Here is a 20,860-nt window from a genome sequence, read left to right on the forward strand (position 1 = left end):
ATTGATGAGTCGGTGCAAGATGACTCGATACCGGGAATGGTACCCCAACCTGTCTGTGATAACACGGGTCTGCGAGAGTTCTGCAGGTACAAATGTTGTCATGATTTATGTCCGAATATCAACATGTGGTTTAGTGTCTTGCGAAACAGTAACGTTGCAGAAAACAAAAGTTGCACGGCATGATATTGATTAAGGCGTACTTATTGACAGATTTGATTGTGGTCAGCTGCTCATCTTTACATTTTCATTATATCGTTGTTTTTATATTACTAATAAACCTTTTGCACGTCAACATTATTCGGTGCAAAAAGTAAAGCATGTGATGATGATGATGATGAGTGATGTCTCCCCCCTTTTAGTGTTCAATGCAAATGCTTATAATGCATGGTAAATTGGGTAAAATTAAACCTTAAATTTTTTAAACAGTATAAACGTGCAGATAAAACTGTTGGAATTCATTTCAAGGTTGCGATAACGTTACGTGGATGTGCATGTGTTTCTGGGCATGTAACGTTAGTTGTGATATTTTACGCCACTGTGCACCAGAGATGAGAAAAATATGTAATATTTTAATGTTATATGTTGCTATCATCGAATTTTTTATCATTTACATAATGCATTTAGCAAACGTTTTTATCCAAAGCGAATTACAAAAGATGAACAAAAGCAGCTCGCTACGTTGCTAGCAATATTTGTCCAGTTTAGTGTACAAATGAAATATAGGCTCACTTAGAGCCAGAAGCATGCCATAGAAAAGGAGAAATGTAGAAAAGTCGGGAAAACCATTCCCTGATTATCTGCAAAGGCGACATTCTACTAACAAAAAGTAATGTTTACACAGCTAAATATAATTAATCCGTATTTAAATACGTAGTAGGAAAGTAACGTTAGGAATTAACTTACATTTATTTTTTGGCGCCGAGAAACCCGAATGTTTTCATTAACTTAATGCTTGTTGATGCATTATGGGTATTGTATTTCAGTATGTTGTTTTAAGAACTGCGCAGTTGAAGATATGACCCTGAAAGCAGTTCATCATATTCTACTATTCATTTTAAACTCTTAGCATATTCCCTAAAAATTCCCGTATTCCCCATTTCCTTAAAATAATTTTATTGTAGTTAACGAAATAAGAACTCAGTAGTTTTGTAGTCTATGAACAGCAACAATCTGTGATGCTTGAATCTTTTCCTCCCCTTCCTTTACCTTTAGATCAGAGTGGCTCTGCTGTAGTTAGAGAGGTGTGGAGCACTGAAAGCTCTTTCACAGGTAAACCTGCACCTTGCTGCTATCAGACCTCAACTAAATATATTACACATATACCCTTTGTATTGTATTTGGACAATTTGAGTTTAATTTAAAACAATTACATGTCTGTCCATGTAAACAGAGACATGGCTAGATTACTATTCCATTCCTCTTGATTTGTTTGGTGTGGTTGGACTGTGACTGGACTGTGGATTTCATGTCTTCTGTATGTAGTAGTTCTGCAGAAGATTGTTTAGGATGACGAGCACCTAAAAATATCCTAAATATAAATAGCAAGCAATTGTAATATTTGTAATAAATGTAAAAGTGCATGACCTTCATTGTTAATGTTTTGCATGACTTCTCATTTAAATATTAACATGGGAAACATTGATTGTAACTTCACATATCTGTTGTATTTATAATTTCATTAAACAAAAAATTAAATAGACTTATTAAAAATATTAGATGGTGTGCTGCATTCAAGAAATTTTTCATTTGTGTTATCAAAACCCGTTTCAACAGCCTGTGCTAGAGGTGTTTTTATTATTATTATTTTTTAACAATTTGCAAGTTTTGTTTATTGAACACTAAAGTGTTAAGCACATCTCATCAAATGTACTGTGGCACATTGCCATTTATGGAAAACCTGATATTTGTGATGCATGTTTGTGTTTCAGATCATGACGGCCGCTGGTTGGGGGTGCGTCGAGGTTGGGGGTCCATCAAGGCTCGTCTACACAGTGATACAGTTCGCTTGCAGCATCGAGGTGCAGCCCCAGAGCCGTTCGGGCCGGTACCCCGCAGCAGGTTTCAGGGCGGCAGTGTTGATGTGTCTGTGATGGCTAGTCAGTATGGGAAGTCCCAACACAGATTGTAAGTGTTGTTGCAAATGATTCAGCTTCATAAATAAAGATAGTATCTATGTAAGGAACGTTTCATGTAATTCCCAATCCGTGTTATGCTTTTCCTGCAGTATTCCGTATGACCGTTCCAGTCAGAGAGGAGAGGGGTGGAAGGACAAGATTGGAGGGGGAAACGCGCACAGATTTGGAGCAGAAGATGCAGAGAGAGGAGGGAAAAATTGGTTTAAAATTACAGTAAGAGTTAAACTATCACTTGCTCACCAGTGGATCCTCTGCAGTAAATGGGTGCCGGTCCAAACAGCTGATAAAATCCACATGACTCCACTCCATCAATTAATGTCTTGTGAAGTACAAAGCTGTGTGTTTGTAATAAGTCCATCATTAAGGTATTTTAACTGTCGCTTCCAGCTAAAATACATGTCCGAATCCATAGTAAAATATGTAATTATATTTGCTTGGAATATAAAACACATTTGTTTAGAACTGTTTTAACTTGTAACTGGTGCTTGAACTGAGCATGTTCCTCTCCTAATTCAGATGAGATGACTTTTACACAGGAGAGAGCAATATAGAGAGAGTCTTCTATCCATATTATGGCCAGTTTACAGTTAAAACGCCTTAATGATGTGTTTGTTTGTTTCTTACAAACACGTAGCTTTTCGCTTCAAGACATTAATTGATGGACTGGAGTCGTGTGGAAAATTTTGATGTTTTATTCAGCTGTTTTGGGTACAGTGTAATTCAGTGGCTACCGTCGGTTGGTTGGTCACCAACATTCTTCACAATATCTTCTTTTGAGTTCAGCAGAAGATAGAAACTCTGAAATAAAAAAAATATATATATTTGGGTGCGGACTGATTAATACACAAGAAGATATTAAACTAGAAAAAGCTAGACTAACCTAATCTATGTCCTGATAATTGTTTGCTGTTTATACTGTAGCAGTGGTTCACAACCTTTTTTTGCCAGGGGACCCCTATTTTAGCAGTCTTTTTTTTTGTTTGTTTGTTTGTTTGTTTTTTTTAATGACCCCCGTAAAATAAAATAGTTTTTATTAAATGCAACCACAAAATAAAATGACATTAAAGGGGTCATTTGATGTTGCTTAAAAAGAACATTATTTTGTGTATTTGGTGTAATGCAATGTGTTTATGCGGTTTAAGTTTTAAAAAAAAAAACATCAACATAATGTACATTATTGTTTCTCCTCTATGCCCCGCCTTTCTGAAATGCGTTATTTTTTACAAAGCTCATTGTTTTGAAAAGCGTAACATGCTCTGATTGGCCAGCTATCCAGTGCTTTGTGATTGGCTGAATGCCTCAAGCGTGTGATGGTAGTGTTACGCCCCTCAACATACTGCGATGCCGTCTCCCAGCACGACGAGACAAAACCAATAAAACCCATTACAAATGAGGCATTTGCTGCATCCAGTGGGGACATAATTACTGATTATAATGAGTCTGCATTTGTGATCGGAGAAACAACAAACAACAAGCGATTTTCTAGTTGTGTCCTCTTTTTGCTACTCTAACACTGCTCAAAACTCGCGTTTGAATCATCAGTGGCAAATTCTTTATATATGAAATCATACTTACAGGTTGTGAGTCTATATTATATTATATTATATTATATTGTATTGTATTGTATTGTATTGTATTGTATTGTCAGAACACCACCATTGTATTCTACTCTCCCAGGATCAGGAAACAGTCCTCCATAAAATGCGTTGCACACGTCTGAATATTTGGGTTGAACTGTTCTGGAACAGTGTTGTAAATACAACTTAACCACTGATTTCTAGTTGTGTCCTCTTTTCGAAAACAAAAAAAATTACACCTTCTGTCTTTGCGTGAACATTTGGGCGGTGTTATGCAAATCCTCAAACGAACAATACTACAGCAAGAATAAAAGTTACACCTTCTGTCTTTGCGTGAACATTTGGGCGGCGTTATGCAAATCTTCACACACAGTGACGTAGATGTGGGGGTGTTTTAGAATGAGGCGTTTCAGGAGGTCGTGGACGAGTCTTAACTTTTATAAAGAATATATCTTTGGGTTTGAGACTTTAGTCTTTGCAACTTTATGGATCTTATCTATTCACAAACAGCTTTTAACAATCCAAAGAGAAAGGAAATCGCATCATATGACCCCTTTAACAACTGACTCTAAATGAACCAAAAAATGTTGGTTGGGTGATAACAATTCTGTTAAAATAAAGTTTTGAAAAAAAAAAACAACCTTTTTTTTAAATAAAATAATAAAATCTTACATTTCAGACTTTAAATTATTTTTAAGAAATGTATTTTAAAGAAGGTTGGGAACCACTGGTTTACTGCATCTGAAACGTTTACTTTTATTTCACAGATCCCACATGGAACAAAGTATGATAAGAAATGGCTTCTAACATCACTACAGAATCTCTGCCCCATTGCCTTTATTCCATTAAACGTAAGTGATCGCTCTGAATTGGTCAGTTTAGCTAAACTATATTGTTTGTCCACAAGGGATCAGTAGAGCTGTTTTATGTCAGTTATGTTTTTCAATTAGTGTATTTGTAATTGTTGATAATAAGGCTTTTTAATGATAAGTGATTATTAGTGATGATTGTGTGGTCATGTTCCCACATTTTATTATTTATTTTATTTCATTTTATTTATTTGTTTATTTAAGGGTAATCTCATAAACTGTCAAGAAACTCCCAAGCCGTATTTCAATCCAAAATGAAAATAAAATTTTAAAATATATTTCTAAATATTTTGTTGCAGAAAATGAAGTCTGTTTTAGGACTGCTATTATTTTCTGCTATTATAAAGCACATTTAACACAGAAAATGGGTTTATTTCTCCTTTTTTTTTCAAAATAAAATGTATTATTCTTTACTTTTTTATTTTGGGGTTATATATAAATACATAATCACAAAGAAATGAGTTAACCTTTTAACTAACCTGTCAGTAAAATGTTAAATCACTGAATTACCAGTGCATTATTTTCAGCTGATGTGTCTTATCTGTGTCTGGCGGCGTCTCTCTGTGTTTTTTGTGCAGTACTACACAGAGGGACATAAAGTTCATTTCTATCTGGAGGATGCTGCTGCTGCTAGCGCTCTGTGCAAACTCACACGCAGAGTCACGGACAGTGAAGGGAACAGGGTACAGCGCTGTCATCTATTGTAAAGCATTCATCTCGTTCTCATTACTGTGTTCTATCTTCAAACTGCTGAAATGTTTCTTGTTCTCCAGGTGGCCGTGCTTATGACCAGTTTTTCCTGTCCCCCTTTCCTTAAAAGCAAGCTGAAGCCACAAGATCTGGAGCGTTTAAAGGTTTGACCTACAGCTGCTTCTTGCTGCAGTAACACTTGTGGTCTGCAGGTGGCAGCGTTTGCATTTAACTGTTGTTGTTTTTTTGTGAAGCATTGCATGTCCAAACGCTTTGACGGTTCCCAGAAGTCTCTCGACCTGAACAGCATCCGCACTGATCCAGGTAAAACTGTACTGTTTGAATAACCAAAACCCTGACACTGCACAAAGTACCCTAGATTTCCGTAGTCAAGATTACCACAGTTACCTGTTTGTCAGAAGTTTAATTGAGAGCTTTTTCAAAATGTTTTTTTTTTAAATATATTTGACTCTTTTCCATCAGACCTGGTTTCCCATAATATTGAGATGATCTTAAATCAAGAAAACTGCATGCAAGCTGTGATCAAAATCATACAGGAGAATATCCCAGAGGTAAGACTTAAGGGTTTGTTCAAATCATTAACCTAAACATAAGTAATAGTGATTCTAACTTTAGTTGAATGAAATCCAGTAGTTGTTTATTACTAATTTTGGGTGCTGATTCCAAAAATAGTGTCTATAAGTATGGCACACTTTCTGACAAAATATGTGCATTTCATAGCATTTTTGCACTGTGACAATCATTTGTAAGTTGAGGAAGTCTTGTATTATCCCATAATTAGGGTTGGGAATCGTTTGGAAATTTTCTGGGTCCGCATAATGGTTCCGGTTCCATTAAAACCATTAAACAACTATTAAAAAAATAGTGGAAAGGAAAAATGCACAATACTCAACTACTCAGTGCTCAATACTGTTTATTTCTTACTGTCAACTTTATTTAAAGTTTGGAAATGTCAAAATTCAATATATATTGCAGTATACAAAAAATTTTCAGGTTCCAATTCCAGTTCCATTTAAATGGTCTATTATGATGTTTTTTACTATTTTACCTTCATTGAATGTAGTGTTGCTGGAAGGTAGCAAGTAATGTTGAGTAACGGTGGTCCATCAATCACATGTGCTTCAAAGTTGAAGGTTTTTACACTATCAATAACATTTTGCTTTTTAAGCAGGAATAAGCTGGTTGTCCAAATAGTCCCTTGAGGCCTAAGACACTCGTTCATTTCCCTAAATTAATGAAATATAAACTGTTATACTTATAACCATGTATACACACACTCCATAAAGCCCCTATTTTACAAATAATAATGCAGTCAGGAGATGGTGAGATGCAATGAGTGGTTTCCACATTTTTAAACATTTAAAATGCATGAAAATAATTTGTTTATCACTCTTGAAATGACCTGTACACTAAATAATCTAACCCTTATACTTACATAACAATAGCAGTCTATTTATTTAGTGGTCCAAGCTGAAGTCAGTATGTATATTAATGACAATATGGGACTAATGTAATTTAGTGGTGGCAGGTGCTGCACGCTGCCGGTACACATAGAGTAAGACAAAACAACGTGCACAGTTAATAAAGGCGCGAGTGCATGTACAGTCCTAGGAAACGTGTCAGCCCATTTTCACGTGCATTAATGACCAACCCTACTAATAATCACTAGAGAAATTGCCATAAATACATGATTCGTCCTGTCCTTTCCCTCTGAGCCGCATCACAACTATTTGTTCAGTTCTCAGCCCATTTTCACGTGCATTAATGATTCTAACACATTATTTTATGCTTAATCCTGATTTTAAAGTTAGGATTATTGCCAGTGACAGAAAAAAATGCAAACATGACCCAGATGTTTTTTTTCTACATCTGTGAGTGTTTTACTCAACAGCGACAGAAAATACAGATTTTGTGAAAAGGCTTATTATTATTTTTTTTATAAACTTGTTTATGTAAAGTTATTTGAGATTAATTTGAGTATTTGAACATACCTGTTCACTCCTTTGCAGACAAAGTTAATTGATACTCTTTGAAGAAATCTGAGTTCTATTATTTTTATAAGTACATTAAAGCTGATTCATACGATATATGTATATGATTTGAAAAATATAAATTCTTGTTTTGAGAAACAATCTCTACATGATAGAATGTATTTATTAATATTTTTGAACTCTGCATAATCAAATTGGGTAAAATTAGGCCTTTCTTTTTTGCTTATTTTTATTTTTATTATTATTAGGAATGTTTGAGATTTATTTTTTTCCCTCTAAGACACACGACTTCACATTCTCTTTGTATATCAGCTAAATAATGTTTATGACAGAGTAGCTTCAAGATCCATGAGTACATTTAAAGTGAGTGAGGTGACGTGACATACAGCCAAGTATGGTGACCCATACTCAGAATTCGTGCTCTGCTTTTAACCCATCCAAAGTGCACACACAGCAGTGAACACACACACACCGTGAACACACACCCGAAGCAGTGGGCAGCCATTTATGCTGCGGCGCCCGGAGAGCAGTTGGGGGTTCGGTGCCTTGCTCAAGGGCATCTCACTCGTGGTATTGACGGTGGAGATAGCACTGTACATTCACTCCCCCACACCTACAATTCCTGCCGGCACGAGACTCGAACTCGCAACCTTTGGATTGCGATCCCTACACAATAACCACAAAAGCCACAATTTCATTTACTATGTTCGTTTGAGAAGTGTGTCAAAGGCCAGGTTTTCATTGCTTCATGACCGGCTTCCTTCATCTGGCAGCACTGAAGAATAAATATAGTAACTTCATCTAATCCAGTAAAGTTCAGCCACAATGTCTGGACAAAAATAGGAAATCAAAACATCCAGCTGGTGAAAACATTAAACTATGCAGTTTTATTTCTAGGGTAAACAGCTGTGGGTAGGACATGCTCAGACACTGATTCCAGGAAACACATTATTTATCTTAACACTTTCATAATAGTAGATGAACAAATATAGTTGTTGATCAGCAATTGTGTCACATGTGATTCTATAATCAAGAAATCAGATGAAAGCAAAGGACAACTGTTAAGACACAAACAGAATTTTCAGATTCATGATTCTTTGATGGTTGTTTGATATTGCACAGAATATGGCATCAGTACATTCCTAATCAGGTTTCTGTTTGAATGTGGTGTTTAGAAATAAAATATTGTCTCATATTAAGTTTAGATATTTAAAAGTTTTGTTTTGTTTTTTTTTATTCTAATGTAATAAATGTATTCTAGTTGGAATGCTCATGATTCATTCCAAAATTGAATTCCTAAAATTCTGAAAGTTCAAAAATAATTTACTGTCATGTTTTTCAAATTGTTTTCTTTGTCTTTTTTGTGGAACGCAAAAAGAGATTATTGACAGAATATTGACAGTCTTTTCTATAAATGAAAGCAATAGTGACAAAAAAAAAAAAAAAAAAAAAGTCCCACAAAGGTGATTCATATGACTTGTGTCCTATATTCTATATTCCTAAGTCTTCTGAAGCCATACAATAACTTAGTATGAGGCAGGGATTCAGACTTTTTGGACAGTTAATTTAATGCTTTCTTTAAAAATGTCATAGTTATTTTCAAATAAGTTTATATAAGTTTTTATATAAAAGTTCATATAAATATTGATATTTTCATTTTGTATGGTTAAATTATTAGCATTTCATCAACTTCTCCAGTAGTTTATGTTCCTCATTTTGGAACATCCTTCTTTTTGAACAAATAATTAAGAGTTTGAAGTAATATTTCTCTCCGTCTCTCTTTCTTTGATCCTTCTTAGTTGTTGTGTTTGAATCTGAGTAACAACAAGCTGTGTAAGCTGACTGACATTGCAGAACTTGTGAACAAAGCCCCTCACCTGCAGTCCCTGAATCTGTCTCATAATGAGGTGAGAGTCGCTCAGACCCTGCTGTTATCATCTGTTATCGCTGTCGTCTCCCAGTCTTTAATTCTTCAGTTTCTATTTACTCGACTGCAAGCTCCACAGAATTTACTTTCCGTATCTGTTGTGTTGCTATATTGTCTTTTCATTCTGTGTTTGCAGCTGAAGTCAGAGCAAGAGCTGGATAAGGTGAAGGGGTTCAGGCTGGTGGAGCTCTGGTTGGACAGGAACCCTCTGTGTGATGTCTTCAAAGATCAGACCACATACATTAGGTCAGTGCCAGTGACACGGCAAGGGTAAAGGTCAAAGTTGGTATAATTAGCTGAAAGAATAGTTGAAATAATCACGGTTCCTCATAGACACGAATCCTAGATCAGTTGGTAAAGTAATTATAGTAAATCACTAGTTCTTTAAAAGCCTGAAGGTATAAGGTAGCCTAATTTTAAAAGTGATTTATAGACCTGGAATTGTAAATTTAAGAAAACAGGCATTTTGGATATCGTTGTGGACAATGGAAGGCCTTGAAGTCAGAAAGGTTGAGAACCACTGGCCTAAAAGAAGATGGACTATTTTCAGGTTATCTTAGTAGCATCCATGATGTTTCACCCTGACACAGTTACAGAGTCCAGTAGAGTCTTATAGTCCATAAAGTCTCATACAGTCTCATATAGTCCCATTCTGGCCCACACAGTCTTGTAGTACTTAATATACCTGGAATATCATCAAAAATAATCATCAAAACTTGGCATTGCAGATGTTAACACATGAACAGCCATTCATAATTCACTGCTTGTGGTTTATTTCATCTGCTTCAGAGTATCCATCAATTAGTTTCTGTGGTTCAGAACAAATTGTAAGTTGTCTGGCACTCTGTTCATTTGTTATAAGTGCCTTCACATGTGCAAGTGTGTGACGGACTGATTTGTCCAGAATTTCTTTTATTTCAGTTGGATTTTCTTTCTTTCTTCTCTCCAAATCACAGCAGCAGCTGCATCCTGTGTTGATTCTGGGGCTTTTTTCTCATTTCTTTTTTTATGCATGAAGTTGATCCCAACCTTCATAACAGGGAACTGAATAAATAATAATAATGTTTTTGAAAATGTTTTTCAGGATAGTTATAATAAGTTTAAATAAAAATAGAACTTTTTTTTAGTCCTTAAGACATCCATAGGAAATAGTATAGTGGCGTTTCAAGGGAAATCGGTCCACGTTTTTTTTGCTGCAAAATGTAGTAAATGTTTGCTCATGTTCATCTTTGCCCCGTCCCTGTATTCCTGCTCCAATCAGACTGCCATTTCTGGATAGCCAGTGACTGATAAGATCCCACTCTCGGTCTACTACAAAAAGCCTACAGTGATGACAATGAAGAAGGAAGTTGATGGAAGGAAGATGGCTCTTCCAAAACTCCATGTTGTTGTATAAAATGGTTTGGGGACAACTTTTAATGCTAGAGAGTGTGAGTTGGGAAATGCTTCTGAAAACAGGAATAAATTCATCCTCCTAATAAAAAAATAAAATAAAATAAAATGAGACTGTCTATGTGGCAAGTCAGTACTGGTGTACAGCGGACTCTGTTTTGGAGCTCCTGGGATCGGTTTCATTGTATTACTGTTTCTCTCATAGCTAACTTTATGTTCTTGGCTATTTTTAAGCTGTGGTTCATTTGCTGTTTCGCTAGAAGATACTTTTTGATGATTATCAGGGCATCAATGCCAAGACTACTTTAGGGCTATTCAGTGAGCTTCACTCGAGGGCCAGATTATCAGATTGAAGATTTGAGGTGGGTCAAGGGGGAATTGAAGTATTCTGACTACATGAATATGCATGGCTCCTTCTCACTAATATGGTTAAATGTAACTGATTTTGGTTAAGGTTTTAACAAAACTATATTTGGTTTAAAAACAATAGTTTAAACATTGGTAAAAAAAAAAACTATACACACAGACACACAAACTGCCATAGTTTTATAACAAAAAATAATTATATTCACTTACTCCCATAATAAATGTTATAAAAATGTTAACAAAAATATTGTGGCCTAGTGGTTAGAGAGTTTGACTCCTAACCCTAAGGTCGTGGGTTCGAATCTCGGGCCGGCAATACCACAACTGAGGTGCCCTTGAGCAAGGCCGCAGCATAAATGGCTGCCCACTGCTCCGGGTGTGTGTTCACGGTGTGTGTGTGGTCACTGCTGTGTGTGCACTTTGGATGGGTTAAATGCATAGCACGAATTCTGAGTATGGGTCACCATACTTGGCTGTATGTCACGTCAATTCAGTACATTCATGGTAAATGTTTGTAAGGGTGGTGATTTGGGGATTTAATTCTAATGTTATAATGTTTTCTGCTTTCTTCATCAATCATGTGAGCCTGTTTCATCTGATTTGAAAATAGTTTAATTATAGAGTAAATTGTGGCTTCTAACAGATATGTGTGTCAAACTTAAATCCCTGTCAATTGATTGTCGCATACCATTTAATGTTGGTGTCTGGAAGTAAACATTGCGTTTAGCTCAAAGTATATACAGGTGCTGGTCATATAATTAGAATATCATCAAAAAGTTGATTTATTTCACTAATTCCATTCAAAAAGTGAAACTTGTATATTATATTCATTCATTACACACAGACTGATATATTTCAAATGTTTATACCTTTTCATTTTGATGATTATAACTGACAAATAAGGAAAATCCCAAATTCAGTATCTCAGAAAATAAGAATATTACTTAAGACCAATACAAAGAAAGGAATTTTAGAAATCTTGGCCAACTGAAAAGTATGAACATGAAAAGTATGAGCATGTACAACACTCAATACTTAGTTGGGGCTCCTTTTTGCCTGAAATACTGCAGCAATGCGGCGTGGCATGCAGTCGATCAGTCTGTGGCACTGCTCAGGTGTTATGAGAGCCCAGGTTGCTCTGATAGTGGCCTTCAGCTCTTCTGCATTCTTGGGTCTGGCATATATCACATCTTCCTCTTCACAATACCCCATACGTTAAGGTCAGGCGAGTTTGCTGGCCAATTAAGAACAGGGATACCATGGTCCTTAAACCAGGTACTAGTAGCTTTGGCACTGTGTGCAGGTGCCAAGTCCTGTTGGAAAATGAAATCTGCATCTCCATAAAGTTGGTCAGCAGCTGGAAGCGTGAAGTGCTCTAAAACTTCCTGGTATACGGCTGCGTTGACTTTGGACCTCAGAAAACACAGTGGACCGACACCAGCAGATGACGTGGCACCCCAAACCATCACTGACTGTGGAAACTTTACACTGGACCTCAAGCAACGTGGATTGTATGCCTCTCCTGTCTTCCTCCAGACTCTGGGACCCTGATTTCCAAAGGAAATGCAAAATTTACTTTCACCAGAGAACATAACTTTGGACCACTCAGCAGCAGTCCAGTCCTTTTTGTCTTTAGCCCAGGCGAGACGCTTCATTCTGGCTTGAGACAAGGAATGCGACAGCTGAAACCCATGTCTTGTATACGTCTGTGCCTAGTGGTTCTTGAAGCACTGACTCCAGCTGCAGTCCACTCTTTGTGAATCTCCCCCACATTTTTTGAATGGGTTTTGTTTCACAATCCTCTCCAGGGTGCAGATATCTCTATTGCTTGTACACTCTTTTTCTACCACATCTTTTCCTTCCCTTCACCTCTCTATTAATGTGCTTGGACACAGAGCTCTGTGAACAGCCAGCCTCTTTTGCAATGACCTTTTGTGTCTTGCCCTCCTTGTCCAAGGTGTCAATGGTCGTCTTTTGGACAACTGTCAAGTCAGTCAGCAGTCTTCCCCATGATTGCGTAGCCTACAGAACCAGTCTGAGAGACCATTTAAAGGCCTTTGCAGAGTTAATTAGCTGATTAGAGTGTGGCACCAGGTGTCTTCAATATTGAACCTTTTCACAATATTCTAATTTTCTGAGCTACTGAATTTGGGATTTTTCCTTAGTTGTCAGTTATACTCATCAAAATTAAAAGAAATAAACATTTGAAATATATCAGTCTGTGTGTAATGAATGAATATAATATACAAGTTTCACATTTTGAATGGAATTAGTGAAATAAACTTTTTGATGATATTCTAATTATATGACCAGCACCTGTATAGGTTTTCACGGATACATTCAGCATAAGTGTACAGCTTAATGCCTCTTTTGAATGAAGATAAATGGTGGGTCAACAATTGAATAACCCTGCTTTTTCTGATAACCTATTGAGTCTGCCGTCATCAATTTTCCGTAAATACACTCCTGTGCATTCATAAATGTGTAATAATTTTTTTTTCACTGAGCTTGTTAACCAGAAAAATGTAAATACACAACAGAATTTCTGAGGGAAAAAAAAAACAAAACAAAAACATTTCATAGGGCTATTTTAAGAAAAAAAAAAAAGTTGTTTTTATGCATTTAATTAGAAATGCTAAAACCCAGAATTAGGTAACAATAAAACATAAAAATATATGGTGAAGAAAAAAATAATTTCATAGGGCCCTAAACATGTAATTTTTGTAAAACTTTTCATTATTTTAATTAATTAGACATGCTTTTTGATTAATAAAATTTAATTTAACCATTAAAAAGGAGTCGAGAAAAATTTATACAGAAAAAACGGAATTTGGAAAAAATAAAACGGAATTTAGGAAAAAATAAAACTGATTTCATAGGGCCCTACATAATAACCTCTCCTTTCTAAGTATGACCTGAACCATTTAAGTACCATCCCAGAAAGCCCGACCCAGTTTTCCAGTATCTCTAGAAAGTGTCTTTATGAAAATTTTAAGAAATCATTTGCTGTGTTTGCATAGACAAACAAATAAAAATCAGGAGAAATGGCTTGGGAGTGCACAGGTGATTGTGTTGTGTGTGTGTGTTAGAGGTCCTTAAATCTGTACCTGACCCAAATCATATGTTACCAGAACCCGACGTGCATAAATAAATTTTTTAAAAAGAAAAACCTGACTCGAGACAGACCCAATGTAATTAGACCCGAGTCCGACCCGACCTGTCTGCATTTAATTTCGAACCCGACTGGCCCCGAACGTAAACGGCATTGACTTGTGTACAGCCTGCAGCCCCACAGTCAGTCAGCAAAAATCCCAGTGTTCTGCTGACTGATTTGTCCGCTTCTCCATTACTTTGATTTATTTAACATTTATTCAATTTATTATTAGGCTATGTTATATAAGTGCCTGTCTGATGGAAACAAGTTATTACTGAGCTCGGCTTTCAATTGTGACCAGTGGATTTGAAAAATAAATGTGATAGTTTGATAAAAAATAAATCGATAGTCTTATAATTCATGGATAGCGTATAAGTGCTAGTGTTGTCTGCAACCTAATCTCCTGCAACCTAATCCTTTTCCAATCTCCTTTGGAAAAAACATGTTTATTTACCCGAGGCCACTAATACCGAACCCGAACCGTGTCCGAGGTACTCGTCTAAATTTTGGACCCAAACCTGCTCGGGTTGGACCTCGGGTTTTCGGATCCAAGTGGACCCGTGAAGACCTCTAGTGTGTGTGCCTGCTGGAATGATCAGGTGTGTCACTGTTTTCCTCTTGTCTTTCTTGTCTTGTGACAGTGCGGTTCGAGAGAGATTTCCCAGCCTTCTCAGATTGGTGAGGGTTTTTTATTTGTCAATAATGTTTTGAACTAACAGGACTCAATGTACGGTACAGTTATTAGTGTTTGTCAGAAATAAAGTCAGTCAATCATTAATCGGTCAAGGACAGGAAGCCTGATTCCAGGCTGGCTGCCAAAAGAACACATTGCTTGAAGGGGTCATATGATGCTATTTCAAGTTTTCCTTTCTCTTTGGAGTGTTACAAGCTCTTGGTGCATAAAGAAGATCTGTAAAGTCGCAAAGACTAAAGTCTCAAACCCAAAGAGATATTCTTTATAAAAGTTAAGACTTGTCCACGCCCTCCTAAAACGGCACATTTAAACACGCCCCCACATGTCTACTTCACGATGTGGGAAGATTTGCATAACGCCGCCCAAATGTTCACACAAAGAAGGAGCGCGTAAATTTTATTCTCGCTGTTGTTGCTGGCGCCATGTTGTATAGACGCTGTTTCGTTGTGAAAGCGAAAATACTTTGTTTGGCCTTCCAAAAGAGGACACAACTAGAAATCAGTGGTTAAGTTGTATTTGCAACACTGTTCCAGAACAGTTCAACCCAAATATTCAGATGAGTGCAACACATTTTATGGAGGACTGTTTCCTGATCCTGGGAGAATAGATTACAATGCCGGCTGTTCTGACTCACAGTCTGGAAGTATGTTTAAATATGTAAAGGATTTGCCATGAGTTTTGAGCAGTGTAAAGCAGCAGTTCTCAATTCCAGTCCTCACGCCCCCCTGCTCTGCACATTTTGTATGTTTCTCTTATGGCTTCAGACGTTTGTTCTATTTAAACGTAAGTACCCTGCAAAGTGGACATCACAGGATATTCCACCATGATTCCAGTTTGAAGCGAACCTATATGTTCCATTCAGAGTGCATTGAAGTGTGTGAGACATGAATTTAAATTGTATTTATTTACAGAGGTATATGATGTCACACTTGTCCGTGTGAAAACAAAAATCGAAGAGCAAATCCGTGAATGAATGTTCCGAAGTGAAGTAAACTTCAACAGATTTCCCCTGCTCCGGGAGCAGGGAGCAATGAACACTGTGTAGGGACCATGTCAGTGGGAATACAGTTCATGCACAGAGCTCATACACACCTGATTATCTGAATCAGGTGTATTAACAAAGAGAGACATGAAAAATATGCAGAGCTGGGAGGCACGAGGACTGGAATTGAGAACCACTGGGGTAGAGTAGTGCTTGTTTGTCGTTTCTCCGATCACAAATGCAGACATAGTTTTATGTTTACGCAGCACGATGCGATGCAATGCAACGCCCAAAAACACAGTGTAAGTCATTATAATCCGTAATTATGTCCCCACTGGATGCAACAAAAGGCTCATTTGTAATGGATTTTATTGTTATTGTCTTGTGGTACCGGTGTTCTGACCAGGACACGCATCACAGTATGTTTAGGGGCGTAAAATTTCAGTCACACGCTTGATCACAATCACGAAGCACTGGATAGCTGGCCAATCAGCGTACACCTCGCTTTTCAGACCGAAAAATTGGCCGCTTTGTGAAAATCGACGCGTTTCAGAAGGCGGGGCATAGAGGAGAGACAATAATGTACATTATGTGGAAAATAATGTGTTTTTGAACCTTAGACTGCATAAAGACATTTCATTATACCAATTACACACAATAATGTTCTTTTTAGCAACATCATATGACCCCTTTAAGTGTCATTGTACACTTTTCCAACTGTAATACAGAAATTTTAAGTCAATAAGAAATCAAAATTATTATTAAATGTGTATAATTAAGCAGGGCATGTTATTTTAGAAAAATAATCTTTGTATTTCTAATCTATCATCAAAATGTGATCACTAGCATTTGCAGGAGTGAATCGGATGTGTGTTATTTCTGTAGGACGGTCATGTGCTTCCACCTCCAATCTGCTTTGACGTGGAAACAAGCACAAACATTCCTGCTTGCAAGGTAACCCAAGAGTTTGCAGTGTTATATTGACTTGAGGAGTGTTAATGTGAAGTTTTTGACTGGATGTGTCTGTGTAACTAATTCAGGGCAGCCACTTTGTATCGAATGAAATCCAAGGACTCATTCAGCGTTTTCTGCAACAGTAAGTGCATGTGTGCAATTGTTTTCATGTAGGATGATCTTTAGTATTCTGTAAAGCGTGCTTTTGTCAGCAGTGATGTGTGTTTGTGTTTGTTTTGTGGCAGTTATTACTGTGTGTATGACTCTGGGGATAGACAGCCGCTGCTGGAGGCATATCACAATGATGCCTGCTTCTCTCTCAGCCTGCCATCCATGTCCTTTTCTATGCAATAAAAGTGAAATAACTGAACATATATACACATATATATATATATATATATATATATATATTATATATATATATATATATATTTACCTAGTAAAAACTATACAAAAAAAAAGAAAAAAAACAAAATAAAAAAAAAAAAGACATATGTTATAATAAAAAAAAAAAAATTACCAACTAAAAACAACAATATATATATATATATATATATATATATATATATATATATATATATATATATATATATATATAAGCCTATAATATATAACCTTCTAAAATAACAAAACACGAGAAAATGAAACAGAAAATATATAGAAATAAATACAGATTCAAAATATTATTAATAGTACTGTATAATGTTCCAATGTAAAAAAAAAATAATAATAATAATGCAAAAAAACAAACTTAATGGTCCTTAAAGTAGGCTTTATTTGTCTTTTCTATGTTACATAATTATTATATATTAAAACTATCATTTTTTAATAATTTTTTTAAAATGTGATCCAGATTTATGTAAAAAAAAATCATACTGCACAATTTTTTTATATATAAAATAAATTTAAATGTAAAAAATATTTTTAGTGTTTATAAATGTACAGAATTGTATATGATATACAAATTTATTTATGATCTTATTTCTTTTTCCTATAATTTTGCAGGTGCAGGTTAAAAAATTATCATGAACACAGCCGCAACATCAAGAACATCAAAGATCCCTGTATGTTTCACACATGAGAAACGAGCAAAGAATAAAGTAAAAAAAACAAAAAACAGATCAGTATGTAATGTTCAGTTATCTTCTTCTTTACAGCTGCTTGGTTCCACTTGCTAAAACGCTCCCGCCTGACTGTAGTCGCCTTCCTCAGTGAGCTCCCAAAGACTCAGCATGACATGAATTCAATCAATGTTGATGTCAACACATATTCAGTGAGTTCCTCAACGATTTTAGCTCTTGATTTATAATTTATAATTTTTTGATATTTTGTTATTCTTCTGCCTTCTCCGTAGAGGACCTTATTAGCGTTCACAGTGAGTGGAGTGTTCAAAGAAGGTGGGTCTTGCTTGAACACAGTTATATGTATCAGCATAACAGTGGATCAAATAGCGCTGTGTTCAACTCAATGTTTGTTTTCCTCTCTTCAGCTGATGACAAATTGAGAGACCGTGTCAAGGCTTTCTCCAGAGTCTTCATCACAGTTCCAGCTCGGAATTCTGGGTAGGAAAAGCCAGCAGCAAATCACAAGCATGAACAAATAAAAACACTCTCCTACACTCTTCTCACTTATTAGTGTGGGGTAAGACATGCCCAGGCCAATTTTCTTGTCCAAGTGGCCCTTATTTCCAGTATTTCGCAATATCTAGTCTTGAGTATGAGATCAACACATCTTGTTAGTTGAAGGAGCACTCAAGAGTTTTATGACTTGTGCAGAAAAGGCTACATCTTAGATCTTAATATGGTTATCTTCATTTACTGAATTTCCCAGTGTTCATTTATGTGCTTGTCTGACCTTTCAGCTGACAGTTAAAGAAGTCATCCTTAGTCACTTGGTCAAAATTAGCTCTTACTAACATAAAGCTGATTGGTGCATGTTTATTGGTATTTGTTGCATTCTGCAGTCTGTGTATCGTGAACGACGAGCTCTTTGTGAGGAACGCCACCAGCGAGGAGATACGCTGTGCATTTGCAGCACCAGCCCCCTCAAATAGCCCAGTGTTGCCCACCCTCATGGCATCCCAGCAGGAAATGCTCTCCGCTTTCTCCAAGATGTCTGAAATGAACCTGGAATGGTCTCAAAAGTGAGCAGAGAGCAAAAACCATGCCCTTATACTTGCAATTCTTAATTATAGAACTAGACATAAAAGTTTCTTTCTATGAATGATGTAAGAAATACTAGGGCTGGGCGATATAAGGCTTAATACAAAAGCAGCTATTTTGCTATTTGTTTTCTGTTCATTTACATCCAAAGAAGTAAGTTATACTGCATTAGCAAGACATTATTTACAAATGAGAGCCCCGAAAAAATTAAGTATTTTTCATTTGAAAAATGTTTAATTTTAAAATAGGCATTATCGCATTATTATTTAGAAAAGAAAAAAAAAACACTGAATTTCCAGTGAAGATGACTATATATTGTTACTTTTGATGTAAAGTTGACCTTACTTTGATGTAAGATTTTGGTAATACCGCCCACCCCTAGTCAATATCATCCCAACCCCGTTGGTAAGGCTTGTGTATTGCTGTCAGATGTCTGCAGGATAACGCATGGGATTTTCACCGAGCTGCTCAGATTTTCACAGAACTCAAGGTATGAATCTGATTGGCCAATTGATAGAAATGCAATTTCTTGTTCAGTTTGCTGCTAATAAATAATCAGAAGTTAAAAGTTATTGGCATTAAACCATTGAAACCCCCACTAGTTTAAATGTTTCAAAAGCTGATTAACCTTCTCAAAACTTTTTGCCAGTCTTTGACTGGATAAGCTGAAGAATTTATCTGAATCTCCTCAGAGATCAGGTGATTTGTGAACATGTTGTGAATCATTGTTGTTAAAGGGATACTCCACCCCAAAATGAAAATTTTGTCATTAATCACTCAGCTCCATGTCGTTCCAAACCCATAAAAGCTTCGTTTGTCTATGGAACACAATTTAAGATAATTTGGATGAAAACCGTGAGGCTTGTGACTGTCCCATAGACTGCCAAGTAAATTACACTGTCAATGTCCAGAAAAGTGTGAAAGACATAATCAGAATAGTCCATCTGCCATCAGTGGTTCAACCGTAACATTATGAAACAACGAGAATACGTTTTGTATGTGAAGAAAACAAAAATAACGACTTTATTCAACAACTGGTCTCCTCTGTCTCTCCCCACATCACAAGCCTCCCGGGTTTCATCCAAAGTATCTTAAATTGTGTTCCTAAGACGAACTAAGCTTTTACAGGTTTGGAACGACATGGAGCTGAGTGATTAATGACAAAAAAAAAATCATTTTGGGGCTTTAATTTATGTTGGTAAGTGTTCAGATCTGAGGTCCATGTGCTTTTGAATCGAATTGCATTCATTATGAGGCTTTGGGATTTGAAATTTATCATATGATTCATTGTAATATTTTGTCTCTTTTAGGCTCAAGGAAAGATCCCAAAAGCTGCTTTCATAAAATGAAAACAAACAAACATCCAGAAATGCATATGTATGTATATAGTTTTATTTTTTGTTTAGCAGGCATTTAATTATGATGTGTTAAACTGAAATGAAACAGAAACTTGTTTTATATTAATTATAGAGTTTATTTGTTTATTTTCTTAAAAGGGTTATACCTCAGGTTTATGCTTGAATAAATTACAGCACTGTTCCTGCATTAATTTTAAAAGCACTTTTTCTGTTTTAATTGTGATGTCTGAAGTATGTGCTGAGCTTTCGTTGGTGTTGTGTTAAATGTGATGTTTTCACGGCAATAAAGTTTGTTTACTCAGCAAGATCAAGGAATCAGTACCTTATCATGTTGTCGCTATATTAAAATAATCATTCTGATTATTGCTAAATGAAACGCTAAAATCATCACAACACTGGGGGAATGTTTGGCCCTTACCAGAAAAAATTCCAGGTAAACTTTTGGGCACATGTGACTAAAGTTGCTTTTGTATGAAACTACTAATCAATACAGAATTAATAATACAGAACGAGTTGGAATGTCTTACTCATTATTATATATCAGTAATTCTATGGAACTTAATCGAATCTTTATTACATAAGGCTCTA

General features: G+C 36.1%; 1 protein-coding gene across 1 annotated transcript; it reads left to right on the forward strand.

The window, feature by feature from the left end:
• The first annotated feature begins 4 nt into the window (after positions 1-4).
• Positions 5-20,571, forward strand: nxf1a (nuclear RNA export factor 1a). Its single transcript, XM_042738016.1, is given in 22 exon segments — positions 5-86; positions 1,213-1,269; positions 1,929-2,124; positions 2,225-2,348; positions 4,480-4,563; positions 5,160-5,264; positions 5,355-5,435; positions 5,526-5,595; positions 5,755-5,843; positions 9,083-9,190; positions 9,347-9,456; positions 14,764-14,800; positions 16,684-16,752; positions 16,839-16,894; positions 16,998-17,108; positions 17,764-17,816; positions 17,910-18,025; positions 18,107-18,149; positions 18,242-18,314; positions 18,716-18,895; positions 19,344-19,404; positions 20,225-20,571. Coding segments are annotated over 22 exon segments (1,944 nt in total). The 3' UTR covers positions 20,264-20,571.
• The last annotated feature ends 289 nt before the right edge of the window (positions 20,572-20,860 follow it).

The sequence above is a fragment of the Cyprinus carpio genome, chromosome B14, assembly GCF_018340385.1.
Source record: "Cyprinus carpio isolate SPL01 chromosome B14, ASM1834038v1, whole genome shotgun sequence".
Classification (NCBI taxonomy): Eukaryota; Metazoa; Chordata; class Actinopteri; order Cypriniformes; family Cyprinidae; genus Cyprinus; species Cyprinus carpio.